The sequence below is a fragment of the Ruditapes philippinarum genome, unplaced genomic scaffold, assembly GCF_026571515.1.
Source record: "Ruditapes philippinarum isolate M1 unplaced genomic scaffold, ASM2657151v2 ctg801_1_1_1_1, whole genome shotgun sequence".
Lineage (NCBI taxonomy): Eukaryota > Metazoa > Mollusca > Bivalvia > Venerida > Veneridae > Ruditapes > Ruditapes philippinarum.
This window is the reverse complement of record NW_026859642.1, coordinates 25625-41295: the sequence shown is the minus strand read 5'-3', so window position 1 is coordinate 41295 and position 15671 is coordinate 25625. Positions and strand designations below refer to the sequence as shown.

The 15671-nt window shown below is 28.7% G+C and overlaps 1 protein-coding gene across 1 annotated transcript; it reads left to right on the top strand.

Annotated features, from left to right (window-relative positions):
• Positions 1-3485: 3485 nt before the first annotated feature.
• Positions 3486-14296, top strand: LOC132757323 (cell death abnormality protein 1-like). The gene is made up of 9 exons (XM_060748576.1): positions 3486-3551; positions 6323-6398; positions 6697-6810; positions 7447-7479; positions 8832-8954; positions 11015-11134; positions 11490-11627; positions 11923-12007; positions 12378-14296. Exons 1-8 carry the CDS (start codon positions 3501-3503, stop codon positions 11991-11993), a joined length of 726 nt encoding a protein of 241 aa, XP_060604559.1. The 5' UTR covers positions 3486-3500; the 3' UTR covers positions 11994-12007; positions 12378-14296.
• Positions 14297-15671: the final 1375 nt, after the last annotated feature.

Here is a 15671-nt window from a genome sequence, read left to right as displayed (position 1 = left end):
ATTATAGTGCATTAGTATTTTGTGTGAAATTCAAAACACTACTTGTTTTACATTCTGCTACCTTTACGACATGACCCGCTCATCTGCGCTACTTTCTACTTTCTACACACAACATTTTTTACATTTAAGAAACTGAATATAAACCCTAGTGAATGTTTCTAATTTAAAATCATTAGTTTGCTTCAAACCTTCTTTTGATAACTATATTCACTTTTGATGTCTGTAGTCAAGGGATCAGATGCTCGCTTAATATGTGAAAAGTCTATTGTTTTAAGTCAATACTTTCTCTCAAGAAAATAGCCAAGATATGTAAAGATGTAATAAATGATATTGTTAAGCAAATTATATACTCTAGATAATAAATTGCATATGCATATGCATCCAATTGAAATTGTTAAAACTAAAATGCTAGACATATATTTATAACTTACATAAGAATCGTCTTGTTTTCAGTTTTCAGTTGTAACATATTCCCTACACATGGATACATGTTTTTGTTCTTCAAAAATGATGTGTCATTCTAAACTCTGTAAAAAGGGATTTGTTTTATTTCGCATCAGACATTGGTTCGATTATTTGAAAAAAGTATTAAATTAAATAAATGATAATTTTACTTTTATCAGTAATTTTCTGACATTTTACACAAAATTAACAAATTGTTGTACAACATTATTTTTTTTTTTTTTTTTGCTTTTAATCGATTTAATCACTCAGAGAAAAAATTCCTCATATCTAAAACATACCATTGTGATTTGAATTTGCTAATATTCGAAAAAATAAAAATGTCCTATATGAACAAGAAAAGAGTAATCGTAATATTGAGCTGACTGCTATCGATGCCCTTTAGTTTCCGTGTACCTTATATGTTAGAAATAGGAAAAGTGCATTTCTTACATGTTATTTTTTACTTTTTCAATATGATTATGATGGAAACCAAAGCAAAATTCCTAATAAGAAAAAATCCCGATTACAGTTTCGACCAGACCTGGGGATGATTACATTGATCACTAATTGATTTAATTACAATTACTTTCAGATTTTATTGTAATTGATTAAGTTTGATTACTTAGACTTGCGTTTGTAATCGATTAAATTACAATTACTTAAGAGAGTAATTGATTGATAATTGATTACATTCAATGTACAGTAGAATCCCTACTTAAGATCACCCCAGAATTATGACCACCTCGCCCTTAAGATCATTTTTTAAAATGTTAACTATGTCAATGGTTACATGATCCAGAATTGAGACCACCCTCTTATCCACTTTCAAGACCACCAGATTCAGTCCAAATTTATGTTTAATTTTTAATTTAACCAAACTACTGAGGCCACTGATATTAAAGTCAACACCAATTTGTTGTTATGATCTACTTGAATGACATGACATTTGATTTCACAAGGTATGAAAAAAGTTGTTATTATTGGGTTATTGTATGAAAGAGGGTGCAGAAGGTAAATTTTAGAGTTGTTAAATGTTGCTTTCAGCACACTAATTTTCTGAAGAATTGAATTTTATTTGATTTATGTACATCATATAATAATTGATATTGAAATCTGACTAAAGAAAAATTAATGTTTAAATTTCTTCAGAAATATGTTTTCCTCTCATAAGATTCAATATCATTGCATACATTATCGAGACTAAATGTTTTTATGTTGTATTTGTAGGTATAGATACAATTTGTTTGTTCATAAAAAATGACTAAAAATGGTCATAAAATAAGTTAGCAATGATAAGAATATTCACTTTGGTGGTCTTAAATGAGGGTTTTTAACGTTTAACTGTAACCAAAAGCCAAACTGTATTATGTGAGATAAAGGCATTTTTTCCTGTTAAATCTGATAAAAATCAAAGTCAATCAAATTGTAATCATAATTACTGACTGAATTTAAGCTGTAATTGATTACAATTATTATAATCAGTGTTGGGTAAGATAATCAATTACATGATGATTACAATGATTGCGATTAATGATTACCCCAGGTCTGGTTTCGACTACATAATAATTATTATATATTACAATTATTTATACAGCTGCAGTTTTTTTTTCATTTATCATTTTGATTTTATTTCTGTTTCGTTGTGCCTTATGTTTTTAGATAAAATGATTTTAAGATATGATGAATTGAAAATTTAATCAACGCTATCATTCTTTTTTGTTGCATCTACATTTTATAATAGTTATAGATGTTCTTAATTGAAAGGCGCTTTCAGAGACAAATATAGCTTCAGAAACAAATATATATTTCTGTCTTTTGAAATGGCAAACATGAGTTTCAAAGTTTGTAAATAATGGTTTCAGAGAATTTTAAATGCTTATCACCTGATGAAAGTAGAGCTAAATGTGTAAGTTATTTGTCAAGAAAGTGGTTATATATAAACACATAAGTGAATTGACCTTCATCAGATGCAAAACCACTAGATGCAAAAATTAAAATATTTTGAGAAATAAGATGAAATCATTTCTGAGGGATCATGGACCTTTAAATGTCCAATTGTAAAAAAAAAGCCCCAAAACCCTGTAACTATACAAGTTTTAATAACTTCAAAATAAAGAAAATGCAAAATTATTTTAAAAGTTTATACTAATCATTTTCATTATGCCAATTCAATGCCATATTCCATTTTAGAAAAATAAAAAAAAATATTCCTAAATTAGAACAAAAATATCATAAAGTATAAATTTAGATTGACATAGAAATAATATTAGCGTTGTATTTTTTATTTGTCTGGTATCAAATGGTCAACTGAAACCTTAACATTATATAAATTACGACAAAAATAAATATCAAATTGAATATATAACTCAACGGTTTGACATGGATAGCTTCAACGCCAGAGGTTACCGTTTCTATACCACTGAGTGCGAACCTTGTCAAATTGTCTTCACCGCTTCATCGATTAAAAAAAACACAAATTTAGGAGTATTTATAAACTTATTTTATAAACAAAAAACGACGTAACCAATGAGCTAAAAAGTATATATGCAAATGTATAGAAAGCATCAGCTTTTATAACAAATTATAGCTAAATGCAATGCCAGAATTTCTGTTCAATTTAAAATTTCACAAACTGGCATTGTTAACTGCAAGATATGCTGTAGAATATTGTTATATTGTGGCTCAATATCTTCTTTGGGAACTTTTCGCTAGGGATCATGACAAGATATGTTCAAGAAAAATTGTTGTAAGCGTCTTCACATTTACGAGCGTATGGCTAACAATCAGTGGGTTTATTGTGAATAATTACGCATCAAACAATAGTTTGGTTTCGCAACAGAAATTTGAATGACATAAATTCAGTCCTTGATAATTATTAAAATATAAATCAACTTTTACCAGACTGTTCAAGTATGTTTAAACAAACAACTTTAAAATAAACATTTATATGCCGAAACGTTGCAAACCTATTCATCATTATGTAATGATTTACAAGATAGGCCACGTGACCATTTTCCAAAGCCCCGATATTTCATCAATCATAAATACGGGTAACCATGCACAGCTACTGTCATTTTGATTCTAGCGGGGCACGTGGTATAATCATGGTAAGTAACTGTAACTATCTACGTTTCACACTATTAGTCTTTTGACATTAATGAATTCTACTTGGAAAAAAGGAAATATTCGTATGGTCTGTAATGTTTATACTTAAAATAGCAAATCAATTCAACTACGGAATGAAATACTTTTTGATGCTGCTGATATGCATGTATGTTATAATGACATGCTTGTGAATACTGTATTTTTCATCAAACATGTTTACTTGAATTAAACTTTTAATAAGATAAATAAGGTTCTCGCAAAATTAGCTTGATTTGTACTGATCATCATTCATTTTCATATATTCTTAAAACCGAACACCATTTGACTATAAAATTTAAAAAAAAATTCAAATATTTAGAAAATTTAGTAAATATTAAACGGATAGAACTGATCGCTAAATTATAGTAAAAAGAGCGAATGGAAAACATATCTACAATGAAGATGAAATATCTGCATGATTTTTATCTCCTAATGATTAATGTTTTAATTTGAATATTAACATGCTTTTGGAATAAAATGTTGAATAATATTGAATTATTGAAGCTGCATCATAAAAAGATGTTCAAAAACGCGATAAACTTTGATGACGTGTTCTTGATTGGTAAAAAGGTATAAACATAATTTAAAAAATGTCAACCTTTATAATAATTAGTTGAATGTGTTTTGATTTTTGTTCTACTATTCATGTGCACAAAAATAAGATTTCTAATTATTTCATACACATGATTAAAAAAGAGACATAATTGCATCAAGGTCTGTAATTTCGTATTTCTATCTTGAATATATGCCTCGTAAGCTAAAGGGATGAACAAATCGGTTTTTTTTTTTGGGTGAACCTTTGTACTTTGCTTCTTTTCTTTTGTAACAACACCCGAGTTGATTTTATTATTATTGTAAAACATAATTAAAGTTTAGAAACTAAACATGTTTTACCAGATCATTAAATTCAATTATCAATTCTCGATAGGTTTATCAATGAAACTTAGAAAGTTCAGTATGAAATTAATTAATATCACAAAATTTATTATGAAACAACTATACTTAATATCACTCATTGAAAATTGAAAGCATACGTTTTCGCTAATTAAGCCGAAATCGGTCTTCTATTTGTTTAATTTACGTTCCTCAGAATCTATAATGATAATAATGAAATAAATGAATGGGAAAAAACATTTCATTTAAAAGAGAACTAAATGTTTAATAGATTAAGTTAAGAATTTTCAATATTTTTCCCTGCAATTTATTTTCCGAAATTAATATAAATGCTTTGTGTCGTTATGTTTGATTTTTACTACAATTATTTAATATTTCAATTTGTCATTCATTTGACTAAGCCATTTATTTATAAAAATATGCATGCATTCAAGTCTCCTAGCCATCCTAAACAAACACGAAAATTGGATTTTTATAATTATAATTATCATCATAAACTCAATCTACGTTTATTTATATATTTAAGAGGAACTGTAAAATATAAAAAGAAAATTTTAAACTGTTATGCATAGAATGCTCCCATCGGTTCTGTTATAATCACACTACATTTACTTTGTTTAATATGGGATAACTTATGAAACGTTTAACATCAATATAAGTCAAATCCTTATCTGTTTGGTATTATGTCTATAGTGTTCCGAATTCTTTCTTTATTTTTGAAAGTTATTTATAAAGATAGAATAAAAGGAAAGCTTTAAAATAGATTTATTTTTCTTTGTCATTTTGCATTTAAAAGTAGCTTTCCCTTATATGTCTTATCGTGAGTGATAAATAAATCGGTTTTGTTAAAAGTAAATTGTCCTCTGTATTTATATCAATTTTACCCAGCTGATTATGAGGGATCATCTTTTCTTTTCTCAAATAAACAATAATTTATATTTCCAAATTTCAAACTTTTGCATCAATGCATTTGTCTTTAACTTGGTCGTGGTAAAATTATGTGAAGCATACTCACTTTGTGGTAAAGGTAATTATTACCAGCTCAAGTAGTGTGGTGTTTTGTCATATTTTCTGACAATTTGTTATAGAAACATGTGTTTGCCATTTGGAGAGATGGTGTAGAGGCTGTACAAATTTTCATAAGATCATGCATTGTCAATTTCTATGTCTGTTATAATATTTTCTTATTGACTGAAATAATCCCGTTATTTTGTTCGTATAAATCGGTTACTTAAGTTGCATTATCTGTATAAACAGGTTACATTTTTTTCACTTTAGTTCCACGAATGCCTTGATTTGTTTCTATTTAAACCATTTGCACCTCGCGATGTCGGTTTGAATCTTTCAATAAACTTTGGATTCTTGTTTTGTGTTGAACACAAAAAGCAAGCTTACGGAACGTCAGTGGTTCTATCCAGGTGTTAGTCCGAGCCTGAAATAATGCATATAGAGCCATCTTATTTCTTCTGCCACCTGTGAATATGAGATCTGGTAGGAATTTACCAGAGCATAGTTCAGACACCGCACCGTTTCTGGGCAAGCTGTCAAATAGTTTACCTGTACTAGTTGCTTTCACTTTCACAAGGAGCTGAAACTTCTGTCCATGCCAGAGCAGAGATACAGTGCGAATGGCCGTAGAAAGGATTTCTTGATCAATCGCAACGAAAGTGACATGCACCACATTTAATTAAACTTAAAAATGTTACGGTCTATGAAATGCAAGTTACATAACATGTATGTTATACATATAAAAAAAGATCTGCAAAGATAAGCTACTGAACACACAGTTTCTTTAATTTTCGACAACATTAGAAATACCGCATGTACATTACATTTGCAGATGCTACAAAATAAAAGTTCATTGTGGCTGATTGTGCAGCTTTTGGGATTTGCTATTGATGTTTGTCACGGAGTAGGTAAGAGCATTGTAAACTTAGTTAAGATGTTTTTATTAAGCAAATTGTGTTACTGCCATAAATCTGTATCAAACATTCACATAAAGATAAACAATCTATTTGTGTTATAAAAACACCATCTAAGGTTTTATAAAGAGTACCAAAGAACATAAAAAAGTCTGTTAACCAACAAAAGCTAAATCCAATGTGTGTTTGCATATTTATACTGACCATTTACCACTGACTTCCTTGTATTAGCCAGATAATAAAATTTGCCGAATTATATATAACAATTTGATATTAAAATCCGTGTTTTTAGAATTAGGAGGGGATTGTTCCGCAAATGCCTGTACCACTGCCAACTCACATTGCGTTGGAGACGAATGTGTGTGCGAAACTGGGTTTAAAGAAAACGCTGGTGCTTGCTTAAAAGGTATTTTTCATCAATTAAACATTTCGTTTCAACATTGTAACATACTGTTATTTACTATAAACAACGTGTTAAGATATTTTTTGCTAACGTTTAAAACAAGATAAGTTAATATCTTTTTTCGTAGATATTTTCTAAACTGTTATGATAGTTTATTTATGTATTATCTTTTCGCATGCTTTATTGAAAAATAAAATTAAAACAATAATTCGTGAAGTTAACTATCATACATTTTATAAAACAAGGTAAGTCAAGTAGTACCAATTTCAATGATAAAAATATATATACATCAAGCACTTACTACATGTCATTAATCATTTATCAGAACATGGTAATAGTGAAGTAATACATTTATTATTTTGTCATTTTAAGAAGTAGCATTGGTATTCTCTCAGTAGTTTAAAGTTCAAAAAGTTTTATATTTACTGCAAAGCTTGAACATGGAGTTATAATTTAAATCTTCTTTTGTTTTTTATTCACAAACTGTTTTATAGACATTTTAATTTTGCTTTGAAATTTTTATCATTTTGTTTTAAATTTCATTGTTATTGCTTTAGCCCTGGGGTTCGCATCCTGCAGAAAACAAAAACCAGTTTTGCAGTTTAACAAATAGGTGTGAAAAGAAGTTTATCCCTGTAGGAGGTAAAAAAGGAGATACCACTTGTAGCAAAAGTTTGTATATTGTTGTCAATATCTGAAATAAATGTGTATTTTCGTAAATATAGATTTGATCATACGAAATTAATGTTACAAATTAGCTACTTCTGAATTATTATAACAATATTTATGTCATTCTTTACAATTTATTGTTAATGCAACATTTTACAGAAGCATAAATCTTTGACAACAACATGACCTTCAATTATTATTTTATTGACTGCAATAAGTTTAAATAATATAAAAATAGGTAAAGTCTAGTAGAAAGTAGTAAAAAGGGGTCAAAATCAACGCAATAGCATTAATAAATTGCCTACATTGCCTAGTTGTGTAGAGGTAGAGTGCGAGTTCGAGTTTCAAGCGGAATTTTATTTTTATTATTCTAATTATGAAGCACGAACACAATAAAAATAAATTAAAATGCAAGAGTATATCTAAACAAAATGAAACTTGTAATTCATTGTAATCATTTAATTTATTTATTTATCTTTTACTTTATTTATTATTGTTTTGTCTTCTAATTCTTCCTTCCTACTATGGGTTTGACATCGTTTTATAATATTATTCATTTAATTGATTTGGAAAAGAAATTTAAAGAATAAAACCGCATCGATGCTGTTTACATGGGCATTAAAAAAAAATTCTAATTAATATTTCTTTTCCAATACACTGATATTTTGCAAATTTCTACCAACTTCTTAAAATGCTCCAGACACACCAATTATTTCATTTCAACACAGTAACATAATGTAATTTACTTTACAATGTGTTGTGGTATTGTTTGCAAACCGCTTTACAAAGATTAGTGGATATATTTTCTTGTAGATATTTTGTAAATATTTTGCATATTGCTATAAAGGTTTTCTTTTTCAAAAAGTTTAAATGAGGTATTTTTTGATTGTTTAATTTGAAAATTAAAAGTAGCCCCAAGCTCAAAGATAAAACAATATTTACATTAAACACATATTACATGTTATTTATCATTTATCAGAACATGACAATGTTGAAGTAATACATATTTTTTTTTTTTTCATTCTGAGCCGCATCTTGATAATTTCATTTGCAGTTTAAATGTCAGTTCAGATACATTTAATAATCCAACGTTTGCATAATTTCTGTATCTATGAACAATTTACCTTCTTTTTTCCATGTAAACTGTATCATATATAATTCATGCCGCTAAATGAGGATGTACTCAAGGACACAACCGCCCGTTTGGAAACAGTTATAACCTACATTTTTGTACATCAAATGGTACAATTATCTGGAAAAATATTTTCAGTCCCATCATGTCAAAAAGCCTCAGTGCAGTCCCTTTAACATATTAATCATGCTTGATTAAAAGTCATGGTTACCTTTGCTTTAAGTCATTGGTTCTGCATGTACTGCTGAAAACGAAAACACGGTTTGCAGTGTAACAAATTCGGAGTGTAAGGGTGATGTTTGCGCATGTAAGGTTGGATACACAGGAGATGCCACTTGTAGCAAAAGTTTGTATATCTTTGACGTTATTTAAAAAAATGTCTTTTTGTGATTGACCTCTATTTTAACATTTGAAATAAATGATACTAATTAGCTACTTTTGAATTATTATGACAATAGTTGTGTCATTTTTCACAATATGTTATTTGTAATGCAACATTTACTTAAGCAATTATCTCTGACAATAATTTGAGCTTCGTTTCAATTATTATTTTATTAAATACAATATACAATTATATACATAATATATAAACAGGTACGAACAATCAGAGCATTTTTGAATAATCTTTAAAGCAATAAAGTCAAGTAATAAAAACGCACTTTTTTATTGGATGTTTTCGATATTTTTAGCATAAAGGACCTATATTTAGGCACCAAAATATTGTTTATGAAATTTAAACGTATGTGACGTTATTCTATTATTTTTACAAAGGTTAAAATAATGTGTACTGTTTTAATATGTCATAAAGTAATTATCTTTTTAACAAGGGATAAACTAATCATAAAAATGCAAAACAATTATATTTTCCCAACCTTCTTTACCGCTGACGTTTTCTTTCAATTTCCTTTTCCATTGCATACTTAGGATGACGTCTTTACGCTGCTTTCGAATTTTCGCCAAGTTTTCTCAAATACATCTTATCAACTAAGAATGAAAAATATCAATATAAATGCGTGATCATTGTTGCTTTAAAACCACTGGCCTCGAGATGTTAAAATGAATTAAATGAAATAAAACTTTAAGTTAATGGTTAAAGTGATATAGTTAGGTTTTAAGTGTAAATCCATTATTACTGAGATATTAATTCAAGAAGGAATATTTATGCAAATGATTGTGCCTTGATCATATTTCAAGATATCGGTCAAAAAGATATATTGGTCATCATATATATGATATAATTAATTAACTAATTATAATTATAATTAAGTGCCACAAATTATTCAACTATAATTATACCAATTGCCAACAGACCAAAAGAATCAAACGATAGTACACCTATATGGCTAATGAGCAATATTTGGAAACTATAACAAGATACCAAAATTGACTACAATAAATTAACATAATATGTAAATAGGTACGTATAATAAGAGTATATCTGATTAGGCTAAATAGTAAATTTAAGAGGAACAATTACGCACTGTTATTGTATGTTTTCAATATTCAAAACAAAAAAGCTCTAATAAGGCTGCAATTATCATTAATTTTTAGTTGTTTTTTTATTTGTTTCTGATCCTTCCTACTATTGGGTTTAACATCACTTTTAATAGTATTCAGTTAAGTGATGTAGCTGCGGGAAGTTAAAAACAGTATCTCCCAGTTTTCTATGAGTATCAAATTTTGCATACACAATGTCTGATTTCAAACGAAGAACTCGCAGTAGCCTCATAGTTGCGTTTCATATATAAATAAAACTCTTTGTGCTGCATAGGATTACAAAAACAACAACTTATTTCGCCTGTTTACGATAAAAACAAACATAACGTGATTTACATAATTGAATGCATATAATGCGATGAATAGAGGGATGGTTAGTGCTTTTTAAATCTTGGAGAGCAGATTACCAAGTGGGTGTTACTTAAACGAATTTTCTAATCGTATTTCAAGTTTTCCTAGATAAATTGTTTGTACATACGTTATAGAGCAAAAACATATTAAGGTATGCCAGACTTTAACTATTTCGTATTTCCGAAATGTAAGGGTTTATTTGTTAAAAACATCAAATCTCTTGTTCAAATAACCTTATCTCTAGAAACCTGAATTGGTTCTGTCATAATAATTTGGTGTTTTATCATTTGATAACTTACTTTTCTTTCTAATGACGAGATGTTATGTACACCAAATTTTTTATTAAATAAAGGCTTTTTAAGTAGTAGTTTTATCTTTCGTTTCTACCTGCGCTTCAAAAAGTTATATGATCCATAATAACATGGACCTACTTATCATTTATGACTTGCATAAAAAACCTATTAATTTTCGTACTAAGTATAAGTTAACATTTAAGTGATTCAGCAATTGATTCGTGTTTATTTAGATGTCACAGGTTATTTATCTTATTCGTTTCAGTAATTGGAAGTACTTGTACCGGAACTGCAGCATGTTCCGGCGACGAAAATACAATATGTAAAGAAGATAAATGTGTATGTAAAGAGGACTATGCAGATAAGAATGACGTTTGCACACAGAGTAATACAATATACCATAGTTGATTTCTAAAACTTTAAGTTAACATAGCTTATAGCAATAACTTTATTTGATTAAAACAGCTCATTTTGAGAGCATTGATTTTGAAATTAAAAAAAAACAACATATATTTCAATAAAAAGCAATACACGTAAACTATGTACTTTAAAATACAAATTTTACTCACTTTTAGTTGTAACGTACGTTTCACAGTTTAAATGAATGTTTGAAATTGTATTTACAGGTAAATATATTTTACGTTATGTTTGCATTACCTGTAAAAGTAATGCAATACAAAAATTTTGTTTTTTATAAGTTTTCCATAACATTTGTATCTGAAGATAATGTGCTATTTTAGCTGTCAGTGGAACAGATTGCACATCGGACACAGCATGTAGCACAATTGGCAATGCTGTCTGTGACACAGATACTAGTAAATGTAAATGCGACGCTGACTTCACGATGAACGTTGACAAATGTGACCCGAAGAGTTCTGGTATATAATTTTTCATCTATACCATGTGCACGTTTAATTCAATTTCGGTACACATTATAAGAAAACTGATTGATATTATTTTTAACAAGATTTCATTACATATAATTTACGTTTGAAATTATTGAAAAATATTCTGTCTGGTTATGTCATAATTGGTAGGTCCTTCATATGATGGGATACATCAAATATTAAACAGCACCCTAACCATGCATAACAAACTATTATTTTAACAAAATGTGCATTTATTTCATATTAGAAACAATTCCTTGAATTTAAATTCTTATTTATATTTTAGCTGCGATGGCTGGGTTCGGAGCAATTGTTCTGTCGCTGTCGGTTCTGACAGCACGTTATATGATGTTCTAATGGAATGTTATTTCGTAAGTGTAGTCTTATTATATTAATATTAGTGTTTAATTCTTAATAAGTTCATTCAGCATAACCAAAGCAGAAATAAATTCATTAGCCATGAATGTAATTATGAACCTGTACTCGATTTTTTAAAGAAATAATAAGGTACATCTCGCAGTTGTCTTTCTTTCTCTTCAATAAATATACCACCAAAAATATCATATTAACGCCGTTTAGACAGTGTTTCAGGAAATGCACTTCATAATTCCAGTTATGTAACCCTAACCCATCTAATCTTGCAAGTACAGATAAATTGAGAAATGCATGCATGCAGACTAATGCTCATGCAAATATCTAGAGGTTTAACACATTAATATCAAATATTTATATCAATTTCAGGTTGGTTTCATATGGATTTGTATCCGTCACGTCCAGCGTTTGCTTTAATTTGCTCGTGTGAAATCTATAATTCAAGAATTCATTTATGTCCCTAATTAAAAAAGCATCATGCAATTTCCATGTTTCATAATTCATTGTTACTTTGAACTTAAATAGAGAGACATTTACTTTTGATTTTGCTTAAGTCTGTGCTATGGGGCGTGGGCAGTCGTGTGCAGTGCTGTTCATGAATAGGCGCAATCTAACCGAGCCTGCAATATTTTCAATTTCGGTGTTCTGGACTTTTTTTAAGGATTTTGTTCCAATCTATTCTACCCATATATATTTTCTATGTAATTTGTTCATTGCTAATGACGATCCTTACAACACACAACAGAAATGCTTTAAAAAAATATTTTCAAATGAGAAATTTCAAAGATTAAAGCTGCATTAAATTAATATCATAATAAAAGAAATAGCAACATTTCGTTAAATGTGTTCCATATCGACTCCTGTCCTTAGTTTGGTGCCAAGACAACCAAAATGCTATTTTATGCCTAAAATACTGCAACCTCTTTGTGGTAAAATCAGACGTACACTTTCTATTTGCATGAGAAACTCGCCTTTGGGTCATCTGTACATCAACAGAAAATCAACAAACACTTTTAAGTAGCAGTCCGAATTTAACGGGAAAATTCTGCATAATTACGGATGTTTTCATACAAATTCAACATTTTTATGAGATAATTACTTTCTTGTTAACGACAGAGCTAATGCACAGTGAAACTAAAAAGGTAAAGTTTTATTTGCACAAGGATATCTCACATTTGCTGTGATTTGCATGGAAACAACTGATTGCACCACTGTGACGTAGCGCATACACGGGCTAATTAGACCAGTCTTTAAAATATACGAACTTTAGTATTACAGTCTGGTTTTCCTTTTAAAATCATAACTTATGAACAATTTTAATGATATTTTCAACACTACTGTTAATATGTTAAGGAAACTATAGAATACTTGTTTTTAAAGCCGACGAAAAAAATAAGTTTACATATTTTACTTAATGCAGCTTTAAATAACAACAAAAACAAACAGAAACACATAACCTTAGCACATTATAACAATATTGTTAAGATGATAGTCCACATTTTGAATCATTATATAAAGGAAGTTTAATTCATTGCTTTCTTTGATGTTTGTATCTTTTTAAATTGTTTCCCTTTTTCTGTTCATCTGTGTTTCAAAATATTCAGATTAATAAGTAAAATTTACAACTGTTTAGCTCTTAAATGAGGATTAATGTTTACTATATGAAAAAAAATTTTGGTTGATCGTTCTACTTTCATTTCATTAAAAGTGGTATGTTGAAATCGAAAAGGTAACTAGTCGGTATAGAGTATTATCCGGAAAGAATTTATTTTAATAAGTTAACGAGTGTTTTGATTAAGTTTATACATGTACTTATTTGATATATAATTATTCATTGTTTAAGGCACACACTTATCAAATAGAATTGCATCACTTTGTGTTCACTTGAAACTTAACTCGTTGACTTATTTCAGACAGTTAAATGACTAGTCAAAACGAGAATATATGAGATAGGAGCTATCATCAGTATATGACCTCACACATGTTACATAACCGTTTAATATTCCCGATGAACGCCATGTGATTATGGATAAACGTTTCTGCTCATTTAAGAATATACAAAAATACACGTTGTGACATTTTAGAATATCGTGTCTTCAATAAGATCTTAAATACTGATACATAAACACGAAATCCCTTGTTTCTTTAAAATGTTGAACCTCAAAATGTTTAGCCATTTTTAATGAAAGTTATTTGGTATAGTTATTTATAATCTGCTAAAAACCTTTAATCCGTTATGATAGTATTTTAAATAAAAATCTTCCTATAATAAACAGTTGTAACATATAAAGTGTATTTTGTTTTCTTCTATGAGTTATTTTGAACCAGAAATACGTAATTTCAAATATTGTTGTCACTCAAGAAACCCACTTATTAAATATAAGTTGGTTTCCTTAGATTGTCACCAGTGACAGTCAGTTACATGCTAAAACAAACAACATGCTAAAACAAACATAGAGGGTTCTGATACGTATCAAGATTGTGATTATTGTTGTGGTGGTGTTGTTGGTTATAATGATGATGAGCCAGAAGTTACTATTTAGCACATGATATGAATTCATAATATGAATTAGCGCTGTACATTTTTGTAATCTTTATTGATGAATAGTTTTGACTGAACATCAATAGAATTAATTTGCCTGGCAAAAGGACAATAAGAGCCAGTTAATTGAACAAGTTCAGCTAGAAAGAGACAATTACAAGCATCATATGAAATGGTCAGTTTAAAAAGGCAATAAAAAGTAACAAAAATTTACAGACAAAAATTATATAGATTTGCATTTCGCAAGAGAAAGGGCAAAATAATCATGTGTGAAATGTAAAAGTACATTATAATAATTGCGCTTTTAGAATAATTTTATAAGCACTGGACACTGAAGACCAACATTAAAATAAACATTGTTTTGCTTTTAACAAAAAACATCAGGTAAAAAAGATTTGTCATTTGCTTCACACAAACAAACTGATAGAAATGTGAACATAGTTACATAAAGGAACTCCACTGAATTCCAAAAGCCTTAAAACATAAAATTTTAATGCCTACAATACAAGTTTTGGCAATAAAACAGAAACTTTATTATTTTATACGGAGAGAGTTTCAAAAAAGCTTTTCAGCTTCCTACTTAATCCCTAAATTTTATTTTTTGTACCTTATTATGAAAATGAATAGAGTATAAATAAATATTGTTCAAACCACTAATAAAACTGAAACATTTACAAAGGACAATTATTGAAATTAACTCAGAAATAAATTAAAAAACGGTATTCTTGTGTTATTCTTGTCTCGATTTGGGTGTAGAGCGTTTTAACGCTATTTTTCAATTAAGGTCACTTTTCACATCTGAATTATAATTCTGGAAAAGTAGTAGTGATCGAATGTTCTTAAATTGTACTTGGTACTTGTCAAGACTTACATAAAACGGTACATTTATCTCAAAAATAAATTTGCAATACCGTACTGTCAAAAACCTCTGTGGAGTCCCTCCAAATATTAAAGATCCATTAGCCAGACGGCTTCTATTACTCCCCTTCAAACATTACTTTAACGGATCTATACACTAATCTTTCTAGCATTTGCCTATTCTATTTACATTTATTTACATGAAATTGAATTCTAAAACGTCATAAACACAGTTATCTTTACAAGATGGAAAAATAGTGCAC